We start from the raw sequence: 16763 nt of genomic DNA, 5'->3' as shown, positions 1-16763 counted from the left end.
TAAAGTTTCTATACATGTTGCCATTATATTTACATATAAATATATATGCACATACACACATGCATACATATATATTTATTTCTATAACTTACACAGCAAATGTTAGGCGTAGAGATGAAGCTAAAATTGGTTTTCTAAACTTAGCAAGGTGATTTTTTTTATTTCTTGTAGTCTAATTATTTTGTTTCTGTAGCATTTTATATTTATGGTAATGACTAGAATTCAAATTGGATGCCATTCTTTTTCCACGATGCTCAAACAAGAACAGCCCATTTTCGCATGTCTAAGCGGCTACAAGGATATGCTTATTGAGAATGACTTTGGGCAAGTACCTTGGCTTCTCAGAGCCTCAGTTCTCTCATTGTTAAAACAAAGACCACAAATAAAGTGTCTGTTATAGTGTCTGGCACTCCATACAGGGCCACCCTGCTCCTTAATGACTGAGTCACGCTGACCCTGTCCCTCCTGGTGAAGAAGAAATAAGCATTATCAGCTTCAGAGTAATTAAAACTTAAATACTGAACACAAATCAGTTAAATGGGACAGAAAACTCAATATCAGGTACGTGAGCTGAGTCAATTACTACAGCTATTAAAGAGAGTAAAACTTGTGTATGTTACAGTAAGCCTAGAGTTTCATATAAATTTGCTAAGGGAATATTACAGTAGAATGGTTGAGAACCCCGCCCTGTCTCAGATAGATCTGGAACTCCATCTGGCCCCGCCTCATGGCTGAGGGCCCATAACACCCTCTTTGGGCCTCTGTTTCCCCATTTACGAACTGCAGATGATAACACCTACCTCGCAATGATCGAATGACTTTATATATGCAGAGAGCTTAGCGAAATGTCTGCCACAGAGTAAGGCTCAATACATGAGAGCTGTTGTCACTGTGATTCCAGAAATTCTCTCCATCAAAGAATGCTTTCTCGTTTTCTCACAATGACACCCGCTAACCCAGTAGGCTTGGGACCTGAGAATCAATCGCACACACTGAGCCTGCGTCTCCTCTGTCCCTAGGGATGGTGAACTTCAGTGAGGTGTCTGGATACCCTGTGTTGCAGCACTGGAAGGTCCGGTCTGTGATGTACCACATCAAACTCAACCAAGTGGCCGTCTCTCAGGGTGAGCACAGCAGCAAGCCGTCCCTCCTATTTGCTCCTGGGGCGTGGAGTTCCTTTCCAAGGGCACAAGCCTTTGATCCCATTGTTGCAAATACAGCCTAAAATGGAGCCACTTTGTGAGATACATAACCTATTCACTCAGATTCACCCCTTAAGGGCAAACACCCAGAATCCAATCGTTGTCTAAGGATAGATTAAATTGCAAGTTTTATCTTGGACTATAGAAGAGATGGAAAGGGCAAGGCGGGGCTGCTGAGGATAAACACCTACTTTATCATTCTTCCTGGGGTCACACAGTGTACAAAGAGGATATGCAAAAGTAGACTTTTTTATAAATTGACAGAATAAAAACCTTCCAAATGCAAAGAACATCCTTTAGAGTTTTCATACAGGAAAGAAATAGGAAAAAAAGAGCAAAAGTGAGGAAGGGGTCGGGGAGAGGGAATAGAAAACAATGTTTATGGTCCCTAAACAGCAAGTGAGGAAAGATAGATAGATGATAGATAAGAGAGATAGATACCTAATAAGTTAAGGAGCACTGAATTCCAAAAACGAGGACAAATTGATCCATAACAGAACAGTAAGGCGCCTTGTAAAGAACAAGTATTCTTCACATTTGAGCGGTAAATGCCTTGAATCAAGTTTTTCCTAGCACTGAAGCAATCCTAATGTGCAATCTGCAGATGGGAAAGTTGCTACAACTAAGGCCTTAATATAGGTACACATCTCCATCCCACCTCATCCCCTTGGACTAGGACAGCCTTTCTCAGCTCCTTCCTCCTTCCACCTAAAGAATGTAGCAGACGGGAGGGTTACACCGAGCATCTGGTTTCTCTGTGTTGGATGAGAAGGTAACCAGAACCAGATGATATTGTTGGCGTGGGATGGCAAGACAAGGAGAAGGATCTTCGGGTCAGCAATCGGGAGGCAGAGCCTTAGAGCCAACGGAAGAGAGAACAAAGGTAGGGGACAAAATTATAGAGAGGAAGTGAGACCTATACTCACAAAAGGTAAACTTTATGCATCGGGAAAGAAAATGCATTAAGGATGTAGAATATTTCCATAGGACACAGGGGGGACTCAGAACTCTGTTTAATTTCACCTGAAAGGGTTCTTGGCAAGAAGGGCCCAGGGTGGGAAATCTTACTGAAGTCAACCCTGCTGGTACAGAAAAACCTTGAAAGAACTAAGCTACTCCTCATTCTAGAAAAACGCAGCAGTAGAGACTGTCCTGTTCACATGCAGCACGGGTGATGGGCACACTGGGGCTTAACAAGGGGATAGCACTGCTGCCATGTGCCTTTCAAAGCCACACGTGGCATCACAGGTGAAATGGACTTCCGCACTTGGGGTCTCATGCCAGGGCCAAGCGTTGCCTTGTCCTGATAGGACACAGGTGTGTACAGAGGAAGATTGCCTGAAGCCGGCCTGGTTAAGAGGTATTAGATTTGGAAAACTGGTCATGGGAATTACCAGTGTAATTTTCCTAAATGGGAAAAATGAATTCCTGGAGATTTGTCTGGGGAGGCGGGAGGGGGGCAAACAGATCCCTTCCTCCATCTGCCGTCTCCCTGCCCATATACTTGTGATTTTCTGAAATAAATATAAGCGGTATATTAATGACTTTTCTCACTCCTCTTCTTCCATTATCTTCCCATTACCAGTGTCTATGTCTGGAGGCAATTCTGGCTCCAAAAACTCTTTTGGTCACTACCCACAGTTAGAATCCACTTTTAACACTGTGACCTTGAGATATGCACACTCCCACATAAGCACAACAGAAATTTCGTGAAGCAGTACTTCATTTTACCATGTGAAATGTTCCTTGCTGGTATTTGTGTTTCTATTTTAGGCTATGCTATTCTTTTTTTTTTTTTTTTGAAACGCTATTATTTGAGCTCACTAAATTGATTTAATGTCATGACTTATGATTTGAAAAAAGAAAAAACAACATCGACTTAAGCAGGGAGTTAGATGTGGCAATGTTCTGCCTGCGTGAAGTTAACAACGTAACCAACGGGCCTGAGAGATACTCACTTAGGAACTAAACTGTCTGAGTTAGCTAACTGGAAACGCTCACCTGATGGTTCCAGCCAGCTCTCTGACGTCACTTTGGGCCATCCAGGCACTTCTGCTTTTGAGGCTGAATGGCCTGGGAATCCGGATACCCAAGGTGTGAGTCCTCACTCTTACTCTGGGGTGGTGTCTCTCCATAGCCCTCAGCAACGCGCTCCACTCCCTGGACGGGGCTACATCTCGCGGGGATTTTGTGGCCTTGTTGGACCAGTTTGGCAACCATTACATCCAGGAAGCAATCTATGGCTTTGAGGAGTCCTGTTCCATCTGGTACCCAAACAAGCAGGTCCAGCGGCGACTCTGGCTGGAATATGAAGACATCAGCAAAGGTGAGTGATGTCCCTAGATCATCAGCAGATTCTACTCCCCATGCAGGTACGGCGGTCTAGGTGCAAATCATAAGACCAAACCAAAGGAGTCTGTTGGCAAGGGACTAATTCAGATGATGCTCTATGCCCATCCCTAAAGTTGCCGAGGTTGGAGTGTTTCAGGAAACTTTATGTGCAGGAAGAGGTCAAAAGTGTATGGTCACTGTGTTAGATATCATGGCCAGAGTCCTCTAACTACCTGTCCCCATGCATTCTGCTGTCATAGCAAGGGCTAGGTATTCAACTGTTTTTATGGACTGGGGGAGAAGCAAGAGAGTGTTGCAGTCTCCCCCACTACTTCCTACCACCAGCAGTACTGCCTCCACCCTCCATGGCTGGCAACCCTTTCCAATAACCACAGAGAAAACTCTTCTTACTCCATCTTGCCCTGTGTTTAGGCTTATTTTCCTACTGATGTGTGCAAAGAGGAAATCTCCATAGGCTCAAGTGTTTATACAGCTCTGGATAACAGCCTTACAAATAAATGTTTGTCCACTGTTTGATAGCTAGTTAGTATTCAGTCCAAGTAAGTATAAGAAATTGGAATTATTCAAACCTTGTGAATTCACCTTCTGGTATGGGAGGAGTACTGGCTGGCAAATACGTATTCTAATCAACCAAAACTGAGGTAGAATTGCCATTCATGGAATTTCTTCTGAGCTTATCCTCATGGCATTCTGATGAGGGCACGTTATGGATGTGTGAGTTGCAAAAGGGCAAGCGATGAAATTAGCGCAATGGAAACTGAAGAAGTAGGTCATCTTAACATTTAATGATCAAGAGTCCCTCTGCAATGAGGGACCCTGTGTGTCAGCAATGCTGTGGTAGAAAATGTGCCTCCATGCTGAGATGCTCTTGACTTTCTGAGCTCCACACACATTTTTATTTTGTCTTGCTCAATAGGTAGCAGAGGCATGAGGGCCTCTCTTCTGGCTGGGCATTTTCTTGCAGAAGAAGCAAAAGGCTTGTGTCTGGGCTCCAATTGTTACAGGCATTTCCCCCCAAGCCCTGATTCCTCTAAACTCAAAGACACAATCACAGGCTTCTAGCATCCTTTCAAACTTCAGTCTCTTAAAATTGTTCCGATTCCAGTTTGCCAAGAAAGGAGTGTCATGTAAGCAAATGTAGATAAGACCAGTTTCAGCTGGCACAGCTTTCTTACATTTCTGTGCCAGAGCTTAGTGATTGAACCAAAAGGCTAATTCCTCCCGTTTCTGTTTGCCAATGGTTCAGGGATGGCGAGGTTCTGGGACTGCTGGGAAATGAGTCTGACCTTCCCCAGAACTCCTGGTTCTATTCCTTGCTTCTGTCCTGAGCATTGCAGTGTCCTTGAAGTTAAACACTGAGCCCAGGGAGGAGATGTATCTATGACCTTGGCACTGTGTCCTACCTATCTTGATCCCAAGCCATTCTTACCATGTAGGAGTTCATTTTGTCACACTCCAACTGGTGACTTTAGTTCTCTTAGGTATTCTGTATACAATCCCTTGCCTGTTATTGATCTTGGAAGATATTCAAACATTTTAGTATGTCTGCTTAGATCTCTTTCAGTTGTCCAAGTATATTACCCCACCCCCCGTCTTACTCTGCATCATAGACTTTATATCTTCTGTTGTTTGGTCTGCATATTACTCTTAAATGTTTTTCTCCTCCCTAGGCACTAATTTCTTTTTCTTCCAAAAGCATGAAGTATGCTGATGATGAAGACTTATAAATACGTAAAACAAAGGAAGATTTTCTTCCACTCGTCTGCACTCTGAAGGGATTGCTCCAGAATGGGATTTATATGCTAGTGGTGACAAGTATTCTGAGAGGGCTATACCGCCCATGACATAAAAGTGACATCTTGTTGGACTCAAGTCTTTTGATTATATGTTCTTGCCTGCTTCAGCTTTCAAAACCTCCTAGTAAAAAAGGGTTCCTCTGTTGTTTACTTTTGCACCTGTGATCAGATACCTAAAATTGCTCACCGAATGAAAAGGAAAGGAGGTTGATTAGGGGTGAAATGAAATGGAAAATGCACAGGACTTACGGGTTGGGTATCTAGCACCTGTCAGGTGACTTTTGCTTAGTTCACTGTTGGAATCTTGCTATAATGCCATCTTGTGTTTCTTTCCAGCTCTCATAGTTTATGGATCCTTATAAGTCCCTCTTTATGTGAGCAGTTTTCCCAGGTCAGGCATTAGGGTCAAGATTGCCCTCTCCTCTCTATAAGTCCCTACAAAATCTCTCAAAGGTAGGGTTAATGCCTTAGTCAACTTTAAATTCCCAGAGTCTAACACAGAGCAGGGCACATGGTGAGCCCCCAACAATTGTTTATTGTGGTTATTGGTGGTGGTGGTAGAAGGGGTGGCGGCAGCTGTGGTAGGAAGAGCCCTTCTGGTGTGGCAGGTTTCCAAGTGGGTTTTATTATAGACATGCAAAGTGCTCTAGTTCTGCCTGACTGACGAAAACTCACAGATGGATATTTTTGGCCAGATCCTCAGAAGGCAGCCTTCCATTCATCATGCACTTATTTGTCATACTACCACTATATGGTTTGGCCATACCAATATTTAGGAACATCTGTCTTTTGGTAAGTTTGACTGAAGCCTACAAAAAATAAACTTCTATTTCTCATTGCTTAAGATTAGCCTCTCCTTTTTTTTTTTTTTTTACAGAGCAGATAAGATCTATTAGCATTGAAATTTCCCAGCCTCCCCTCTCTACTGCTAAACGGACTTTTACCTTCTCTCATTGTTCTTTGCCCTCCTGCCTCAGAAAGTGTAATGAATTCTTCTTTAGGCTAAACTCTCCACCTGTGCAGCAGTACCCATCCCCCTCTGCTTCCTCTTAGACCCCATTCATTCAATAGTGTCTTCATCTTTTTTTTTTAAGATTTTTTAAATTTATTTATTTATTTATTTATGAGACGCACACACACACACACACACACACACACACACAGAGAGAGAGGCAGAGACACAGGCAGAGGGAGAAGCAGGCTCCATGCAGGGAGCACGATGTGGGACTCGATCCCAGGACTCCAGGATCACACCCTGGGCCGAAAGCAGGCGCTAAACCATTGAGCCACCCAAGGATCCCTAGTGTCTTCATCTTTACAATCCTTCAGCCACTTGAATTGTTCCTCCCTCAGCCTTCTGTCTCCCCACAAAAAATAATAATTTCATAAACATACAACTCTTTTACCACTATTTCCTTTCAACATATTACCACCAAACTTACTGAGTGAGTGGTTTATACATCTTTTCTCTACTTCCTCAACTTCTTTTCACTTTTCAAATTGTTATTATTCGTTCTCAACCCCTTTCACTCTACAGAAACAGCTCTGGAGAAGGGAATCAAAGGCTTCTTAATCAGAGGTTCACTTTTCCATCCGATGATTATTTTATCTATGCCTGCTGAAGAATTTGTCCCTCTTGACCAGGTCTGCCTTCTCAAAAATTCTGTCTTCCCTTGGTGTCCCTGATTCTATTCTCTTGCAGATTCTCTTTATAATTCTTGGTCTTTATTTCTCATTCTTTTTTTTCCCTTACACCTCTAAAGAAATCATTACATTTTGCTTTGTTTCCAGAATTTCCTCTGTAATATCCAGCTTCACTGTTGCTGTGGGATTCTCTTCAATTCCACCTCAACCTACATCTCCAATTCTTCGCTTCTCCCAGACATTCTAGACCTCATCTGCCCTTGAGTATTGAGCATTTCTACCTGGATATTCTGTGGGGATCTAAGTGGTCACCGACTCTTTTCTCTGTATCCACTAGTACATTTTTCCACTATGCTGTGGGATCGTGATACAAAGTGAGGGGTCACTTTGTGACTCCTCCATCCTCCATCCACCATATTCACCCATTTACAAAGTGCTATTCTTTTTTACCACCTAAATATTTCTCCAACAGGTGTCTCTTCCTGTCCATTTCTCGAAGTTGTATGAGTTTACAGTATCAGCTCTCATGAGAACTGAGGCTGCTTCCTCACGTGGCTCCTTTTCTTCAGTTTCCTGCCTCTCTGGTCTAGTCCACGTGACAACTATCTTCTTAAAACACCACTTAACCACATGACTCCTTGGCCTGAAGTCCTTCACTAACTTCTAGCTGCCTTCCCAACATGAGCGTGACCTTGCTCCCTGTATTAGTTTCCTAGGGTTGTTGTGACAAATCACCACAAACTGGGTGGCTTAAAACCACATAAATTTATTCCCTGACTGTTCTGGGGCCAGAGGTTCAAACTCAGCTTCAGTGGCTAAACTCCAGGTATAGTAAGGTAGCTCCTTCTAGAGGCTCTAGGGCAGAGTCCCTTCCTTGCCCCTTCCAGCTTCTCAAGGGCATCTGTGTTCCTTGGTTTGTGGCCCTCTCCATGTTTAAGGTGTGTCACTCTGATCTCTGAGTCACCTGGCTCTCTGCCAGGACTCTTCCTGCCTCCTCTTTCTTATAAGGACCCTTTGGATTGCACGGGGCCTGCCCAGATAATCCAGGATAATCTCCCCATCTCAGGAGTCCTCATTTAAACTTCTCGGGGAAAGTTCCTTTTGCCATTCACAGGTGACCATCACAGATTCCAGAGATCAGGCCCTAGGCATCTTTGGGAGCCTTTATTCAGCCTGCCACACCTCTGCCTTCCCCAGCTGCTGCGTCACTGGCCACTCCCTACACCAAGTGTCCTCCCCTTGGATACAAGGCTGCTTGCTCTCAATCCCAACCCTTGCATTTGCTTGCAGACAGTGGAAGACCTCAGAGGCTCCCTCCCTGCCCCAGTCTAAGGCCATAGATATGCTTATTGAGGTCTCCACCAATGAGTTTCTGTCTCAGAAATTTCTTCTTGGATCCCTGTCCCTTTTCCTCTTGGGGTTCGCTGTGTTTCTCCTTTCCCAGATGTCTCTGTTCAGTTGCCTAATTTCTGGGAGGATCTTCCCCTTTCTGTAGCCGCTTAAGATTAGCAAAGTAGTCTTCCTGGCTACAATTTCTGTTTCTTACTTTCATTTTTTAATTGCCCTCTTCAGCTGTATAAATTGCCGTTTGCAATTAAATGATACCTGTCCCAATGTCAAGCCCCAACTCTGGGTCCAGGATCAAGATTTAGAAGAGGGCTTTGATACTTTACCACACTTCAGAGACTATGTGTATGTGCTGCCTTGTCCTGTGTTCTGCCTCCATTCTACGGAGCCGTCCTTCCTGATCTTCCAGATGAGGGAAGCTCATATGCCACCACTCCTAACACCTCCCTTGATGCTCTGGGCAGAGTTGTTTGCTGCCTCTTATGGCTCCTTGTACGTATCCCTTGGTGATGCTCTTCACATTTCCCCTCTTGTCATTCCCTTGTATGACTGTCTCCCATGATAATAGATTTGACAGCACTTACCATAGTTCTTTCCTCTTTTTTATTTTAAAAAGATTATTTATTTAAAAATTCAAAATGTATAAAACAGAGTAAAGTGAAAAATAAATCTTCCTCCCACTCTTATTTCCCTGTGATCAAGTTCTACTCTCCAGAGGCAGCCAGGCAACCATCGCTACCGGTTTCCTATGTATCCATCCAGACATATTCTATTCCTAGCCATTGGGAAATGAACAAACCAAATTGCAGAAGAGTTCATTGGGAAATGAACAAGAGCAAATTGCAAATTGCAGAAGAGATATATTAGGGTCTCATCTGTTTTAAAAATTATATATGTAAATATGTGCCAATACACATACATATAAATATATATATAATCTTCTAGTCTCTCACTAAAAATATGCTTATGGATGTGTGTATACAGTATGTATATGTATGTATACATATCTATATAGAGAGAAACATATGTGTATAATCTCAAAATAGCTTTATTTGTGTATATATGAGAACAAATTGTCTGTTTGCTCCAAGATGAGGGCTATGGGGTAGAGACTTTTATTTTTGTACTAAAAATTTCTGTATTGGTTTTCCCACAATAAACATGTGCCATGTTTACAATCAAACTCTTGTAACACATTGAAAAAAATATATTCTGAAAAGTTTGCATTACCTTGAGTGAAGGCTTACAAAGTTAACTTAAAATAACCAAAACAAAATGTATAATTGCTATCTACAGAGAGCTGAACTTTGGATAGAAATCTGGGAGGAAGTGCAAAACAATATCATGTCTTATTAGTATTTGAGTCTTCATCCCTGACACAGTGCCTGGCATATAATTAGCATCCACTGTTTTGGAAGGAATGAATCCTTTATTTTGTTCTTACTTCAGAAGAAACCAATAAAGAGCTATAGATCTGTAGATTCCAGAGAAGTGACCAAAAAAGAAAAAAAACATTGAATCTTCTTCAAATAAGAACTTCCAAAGGCTTAATTTTAATCCACCACCTGACAAGCTAAGCATAGTACATTTTCTTTCTTTCTTTCTTTCTTTCTTTCTTTCTTTCTTTCTTTCTTTCTTTCTTTCAATATTCCATTCAGGAGTGGATTTCCTCGGGGCTTTCTTCCTTTCCTTTTCCAATACCACTTTCATTGTTACTTTAGATCTGACCTTTGTCATTATCTCTCCTTGCCATTGCCTTTGGTACACACCAGTGAGGTTATGTGGGTTGACAAGTGGCAATAAGAAAACTCTTCTGCTGCACTTTCTCGTCCCATAATCCACTGGGCTTTTGTTTGTTTGTTTGTTTGTTTGTTGCTAATCTGTTGCCTCGTTTCTGTGGGGAAAGTTAAGAAGAACAGCTTCTTCTTCCATGATACAAAGCTGAGGGCTTTTTCCATTAGGTGACCCTCTAGCTCCAAGAAGTCTTAAGTTAGATTAGAGTCAAAGGAGGAAGTATACCACCTAGGTGGCATTGTATTTCCACCACACAGGATGCCATGTTTTCCATTTTCCATTGACTTGTTTTTTTCCACTTTCCATGGATTTGTTTTTGGGTGGATAGAGCCTTAGACAGACTCAGTTGGTCCCTCTCCCCAGAATAATGAATAAATTTCTGCTATGGCTGAAGCAAAAACAATAGCTGTATTGGCAGTCAGCCTTCTGATCCTGGTCTCTGAGTGCTGGTCAGCAGAGACCCACTCTTGTGCATTTGATGCTGGTGCAGTTTGTAGGCTAACTTACATAATTGTGGTAAATGGCATAAAAATCTGATTAAGTTCAGGACACAATATAGAAATCCAACAAAGAGTGATAACGTAAGTTTCTATAATGCTTTATGTTTTACAAGCCTAGGGTTGCAAACCAGCTCCAAAGGCTCTTTTTATGCACATTTACAACAATGAAGTTAGCACTCTAGTGGCAAAGCAATTATGGCATATAGCTATTTTCTTTAAATGATTAATTAATTCATTCCTCAAACATTTGCTGCAGTCCTGCTATATGCAAAGCCCTGTAGTGAGCAGAGAGGGGATTTGGGTTTAGAGGAGACAGCTGTTCTATGGCTTTCCCAGGCAGACAGGCCTGGTGAAGGTGCTGCTGAAGCTGAGCCTGGTGGTATCATAAACAGAGGCTTTGAAAAGGAGCTAAGCTTTCCTAACATATGGGTGAGGTTTAATTTTTGAGTCTTCAAGTCCCTAGGCTCTGATGCAGAGTCCAGAGTTAACTGGATCTGTAGGCTGAAGGAAGACATCATCATGAATAATATAACCAAACAGCATGTTATAGACTTTTCTTATTTAATCCTGAAGTCTTACCCTCCCCCATTTTATAGATAAGGAAATCGAGTCTCAGAAAGTGTAAATAACTCGCAAGTGGTCACATAACTAGTCCGTGGGAGAGCCAGGACAAGAAGAATGCCTTGCCTTCCTGAGATAGATTGCAGGTGGCTGCATGCCGTTTTGCCTGCCAATGGCACAAGAAGAGATTACAGTAGGAAGGTTAGTGAACAAAATGGAGGTGGGACTAGGACATAATTGAAGCCAGGCCATTGATCTAAGACGAATGCAACAAGGCCAGATGTCAACCCTGGTTAGACTTCACAGTGGATCCACTGCCTTTTACCTTGAGTTTCCAGGATTTTTGATTGTTGTGGGATTTGGGGGCCATGATTAGTGATGATGGCACAGTTGCTGGAGTAGTTTTCGCTTTCTTCTATGGCAGTGTTCCTCAAAATTAATTGTGCATACATAACACCTGGGATCTTGTTAACTTGGAAATTCTGATCCAGTAAGTCTGGGTGGAGCCTGACATTCTGTATGCCTAACAAGCTCTCACTTGATGCCAATGCTGCCAGTCCAAGGACCTTTGAACAGCTAGGTGATAGACCTGTCTCAAAGATGAACAGAGAATGGGTTCCCTCATCATCTTTGTTCGTCCTGTCCAATGCAGGAACTTTAATGCGGGAGCCATGGCACAGTGGCCTCCGGGGGTATGTCCTGATGTCATCCCCACAGAGGAGTGTCACAGATAAGAGGACTAGACTGAATGGTTTTCACTTTGGACCAGGACTTTTCTCTGATTAAGCCATTGATCGGTAGGCTTGTGTGCAGAATTGAACAGTCTTAAGCCCTTAGGCACTGAAGGGAATTGGAAACAGGCCAGCAATCAGGACTAAAGGTGATAAGGTGATTTTTCTAAACTTTGTACTGTAGGCAACATTGTCTTCATCTTCCTTTCTCAAGCATTCTCTAGGTTTTGTTTTGTTTTGTTTTTAATTATTATATCAAGAGGACCCCTTTTTTTTTTCTTGTAGAAACCACTAATGGTTATAGAGTTTCATATTAACATAGGTGCTAGCATTTTAGTTAATGGGACAAATGTGGTAGTGATGTCAAATTGCCATCATATAATTATGGGCCTGACAATAGTGACATATCATGTATACATACAATTTAGTAGTTAATTATAGTATTCTGGATTATTTTCTACCCCAGACATGTAAGCTTTGCCCTCACAACTTGATTGATTGCTTCTTGGAAGGGAGCTTACCCATTCATTTAGTTAACACCTTCTATATCTAAAAATTGGTCTAGGCACTAAGCATTTAATGATGAATGACACAAAAGGTTTCCTGCTTTTATGGAGCTTATATACTAGTGAAGAGAGACAGTGGCAGGTAACAAATAAATGAAAGCAGTAATTCCAGATAGTGAGAGATACTGTGAAGAAACTGAAACCAAGTGATGTGATAGAAGTTGGATTGAGAGCTGATTAAGATGGTGGCCACAGAGAGGCTCAGCGATGGTGATAAGGAGATAGGGTTTAGCTAAGACCTGGAAAAGACAAGAAGGAACTGGGACAGAACCATCCAGATGGAGGAAATAGCAAATGCAAAGGCGTATGATTTTTTAAAATTCTCATCGCTTCTAGCATAATGCTTCTAGTAGAGCCTATAAAGTTACTTGGTAAGTATCAGTCTGATACCCAATATAACTGTGATGAAGAGAGGAGCCTGGATCTCTGATGGAAGATGAAGAGAAGAAAGCCTACTTCCAGCCAAATTTGTTGTTTCCTAGATTCAACAAGCTGAGATAGGACCTGTGTGTTTAGCCCATCTTCTTTTTTTAAAACTTTTATTTCCAGTAGAGTCAACATATAGTGTTATATTAGCCCATTGTCTCTTATCCAACCTATAGATCAGTGCTCAGGTGGGATGGCTGTGGTGATAATAGACCCAAGAGAAATCAGCAGAAGGCACAATACATATATCTACCAGCACTTTTATCTCTGATTGTAAGCTCCACTCCACAACTAATAGCTTATTTTTGAAAAAAAAAAAAAGTTGGATATAAATTTGCAAGATAGATGGTGATGCAAGGGCATATTCCACATCAAATGTGAAAATCTGAACTTGACATCACTTGGGTTTTCATTCTTCGGGGATGAGTGGCTTGTTTCTTTCTTTTTCTTTTAAGATTTTATTTATTTATTCATGAGAGACACAGAGAGAGGCAGAGACACAGGCAGAGGAAGAAGCAGGCTCCATGCAGGGAGTCCTTCGATCCCAAGTCCCCAGGATCACGCCCCGAGCCAAAGGCAGACGCTGAACCGCTAAGCCATCCAGGCGTTCCAAGTGGCTTGTTTCTTAAGTAGTAATATGTCTCTTCTGCCCGTCCTACTCTAAGGTGGCATGTGGCAGGAAAAAGCACTGGTGGGGAATCAAGAAATCTGTGTTCTTGATCTCAGTTGAGCCATTAGCCACCTGGCCTGGGGCAAGTTACTTAACCCTCTTGAAAATAATCTCACCTGTATAATAACTAACATGAATTATATGATACTTAGAATTTCTTCTACTTCTAATGTTCTGTGACTCTATGTACTCTGCCAGTGATTTCTACTTCTAATAACAGAATGCAACATTTAAAAATGCCTGACTCATGGCTGAACAGGTTAACTCAACTGATGTTGCAGTAGAAGAAGTTTAGAGTAGTTGTTTGTAACAAGTGTTTAAAGTCAAGCAATTTTGCATAAAAATTTTTATTAGCTTTGGCTCTTGAGAAGTTTCCTTAATGGCTGTGAGCCTCAATTTCCATGCCCTGTAAAACAGGGCTATTAGTACTTATCTTACAAGTGAGGATTGGATAAGGATTGAATACAGTAATTATATGTGAAGCACAATGTCTAGCATTCTGTAAGTGTTCAATGCATTGTGAGTCTTCATATTATTATTACTATGTTATTAGAATTATTTGAATAAATTTTCAGTTCAGCTCATTATTTTTTGGACAAAAGAATAACTGATAAAAATATCAAAGGGATATCAATAAAACTTACCCTAGGTAATATCGCTCTTCACAGAAACACTAGTGTATATTTTACAAGTCACAAAACACCTACTAATTAGGCTAATGGAACAGAAAGCCCAAATCTTCATTCCAAAAATCAGGGTCAACATCTCATCCTTTCGCAACCATTTTCAGTTCCAGTTGTGGTCTCTTTGCTGGGAAAAGATCAGGAAATAAGCACAATTTCTCCTGCCCATATGAAAGAGAGGTTTTTTTTGTTTGTTTTTTGTTTTTTGTTGTTGTTGTTGTTGGGGTAGGGCATGAGGGATATCGGAATGTGCTCTCTATGGAAAAGGATCCCCAGGGTAGCCTTTTTGATAAGCAGCCTGGGTGTTTCTGCCTTTTAAGTGCAAAGGAGCTGCCAGGTGCCTTCCACAAAGGGGGAAAACATTCATGAATGTGTCCAGCTGTACCAGCCTCCTTTTTTACCTGTGATTCAAAACCTTTGCTGTCTGGCTCCACTGCCTGCATCTTTATGCTGATTCCTCTGGTGACCCAGAGGTGGAACCCTGGCCCTATTTACAGCTAAAGCTCCAACAGAAGTGGATGTTGGGACCAAGAGAGAACTTGTTAGCAGTTTTCTGTTTTTGTTAGACCCCTGTCTAACAAAGTAGAGCCTGCTGTAGAGAAACCTCAGCTAATCTCTGGGTTCACTACCCACACCCACCGCATCTCCAGCAATGTGTAACACCATGCACAGCATCTAGCCATCAGTTGGTCAATACTGATGGAATGAGTACATGAGTCAATGCCATACTCTATCTCTTCCTCTCCCCTTCCCATGAGAAGTGACAGTATATGTCTAAGATAGCATCTCCTTGAACACCTTGCCCCCAGAACCTCTGGCACCAGCCTACCCTTTCATCACCCCTCATCCCCATCTCCAGATTTGATTGTTTTGTGGGTTTGGGGAGGAAAGGTGGGGGTGATATATCAGGAAGTCTGGCATTAGAAGAATAGGCTAGACCTTAAAGCCCAGTGATTGGCACCAGGTAGGACTAGGATTAAAAACCTGGAATGGAGTAAATCCACATGTGGACCTCCCATTTGTGGTAGTCATTCCAAATTACTGGCTACCCCTTGATGTTCTAGGAGCCAATACCAGCCTTTCTTTTACCACTTTTCCTGAAATTACCTTTCTTTTATAAAGCAAATTGGAAAGTTTTCTTGGTGGAGTGGGGTGGGATATAAGATAGTAGGATATGTATCAGGTATAACACATGACTTGTGTTTAAACTGAAACACAAAACATAAAACCATTTGACTTAAACCATCAAATCAACAAACCCTGTTCATTTAAGCTGATCTGTTTAGCCACTCACCATTTCTGGTTCATTCCTAATTCCCATTCCTCTGTTGTCAGAGACAGTCTTCCTGAATCTCATGGAACTCTTGGGAAGTTGGTTCAATTATTAGAAGATTATAAATTAAAGAGAAAATTTAAAAATACATAAGAAAAACTAATGTCAAAGAAATCAGCAAGAAATGGATCAGGTAAGTAATTAATTTCAAAAAAATGAGAGTAGTTGACACCATTTTCAAACCTGGCCCCAAGTGCCAGCTATACTATAAAGGGTAGATGATTAATGCCACAAAAGTCAGAGGCTCCAGAATATGTCATTTATATCTCTGTTACCAATGAGGGGAAGATAGTTCCCTGATCAGATCAACTTTCCACTCTTAAAAAATTGCCAAGTGCACTTTGACTTTACTGCTAAGTTGCTGCCAGCAGATTCAGTGACATGCAGACCTCAGGCAACAGCAGCTTGAGGGAAGGCTGAGTTCCTTTGCAAGGTAATGATGTTGTGCATTCATTCTGAAATGTGCGTTGAGTGTTTGTTGTACATCAGGCACAGTGCTAGGCATCAGGAGTATGGTGCGTCGTAAAAGAGGGCTCCTAACCCACTGTGGAATTCTGGATGTTGAAGTAGAGCCTGACTGCTTCATCCTCCAGCCTTACTTTACCTCTTCTTTCCTTGCAATTGGCTAGTCAGTATCTATGGGACAGCATGGTTGAGCCCTCAGGGGGACCCACAGAAGAGACAGAGGAAGCCATTGCAAGATCCTGAAGATACTTTCCACCATAAACTCTTGAGAGTTTATCCCATTCCTTGGACAGTTTCTCGGGGGCAGGCTTAGTGCACGTTCTGTCAACTACCAAAGAATCTGTGCTGGTGGCAGCTGATCGCAGGAGTAGTCTGGGACATGCTCAAGGAGGGAAGCAAAGGGACATGTGTGGAGAGCTTTAAAGGAGAGACTCCTCTGGTAACATAAAGCATTTCTGGGGAGAGATGCTGTTGGGCTAGGCGGGGACACTCAGGATGCCCAGACCTTGCAGCTTTGGGAAGGACGTCTGTAGACCGCTCTGTGGCATGCTGACTGCCAACTGAAGCCAAGAGGGGGCAGTACTTACCTAAACAGGCCTCCCCCAAAGCCCAGGGTGACTAGAAAGGAGTAGACGGCTCGGCTAAAGTCCTAACAACACAAGACCCATCAACTTGATTCAGTCCAGCCAGGGA

The 16763-nt window shown here is 42.2% G+C and overlaps 1 protein-coding gene across 5 annotated transcripts in view; it reads left to right on the top strand.

Moving 5' to 3' along the window:
• The window catches only part of ASTN1 (astrotactin 1), a 296848-nt gene that overhangs the window by 224548 nt on the left and 55537 nt on the right, over positions 1–16763 (top strand). For all 5 annotated transcript variants that reach the window (XM_041750473.1, XM_041750399.1, XM_041750242.1 and 2 more), the window contains 2 exons: positions 1020–1124; positions 3340–3528. In XM_041750473.1, coding sequence (XP_041606407.1) covers positions 1020–1124; positions 3340–3528 — 294 coding nt within the window. The remainder of the gene's footprint in view (positions 1–1019; positions 1125–3339; positions 3529–16763) is intronic.

The sequence above is a fragment of the Vulpes lagopus genome, chromosome 1 (genome assembly GCF_018345385.1).
Source record: "Vulpes lagopus strain Blue_001 chromosome 1, ASM1834538v1, whole genome shotgun sequence".
Taxonomy (NCBI): Eukaryota; Metazoa; Chordata; class Mammalia; order Carnivora; family Canidae; genus Vulpes; species Vulpes lagopus.
The sequence above is the reverse complement of the archived record's forward strand: the minus strand, read 5'-3'. Positions and strand labels throughout refer to the sequence as shown.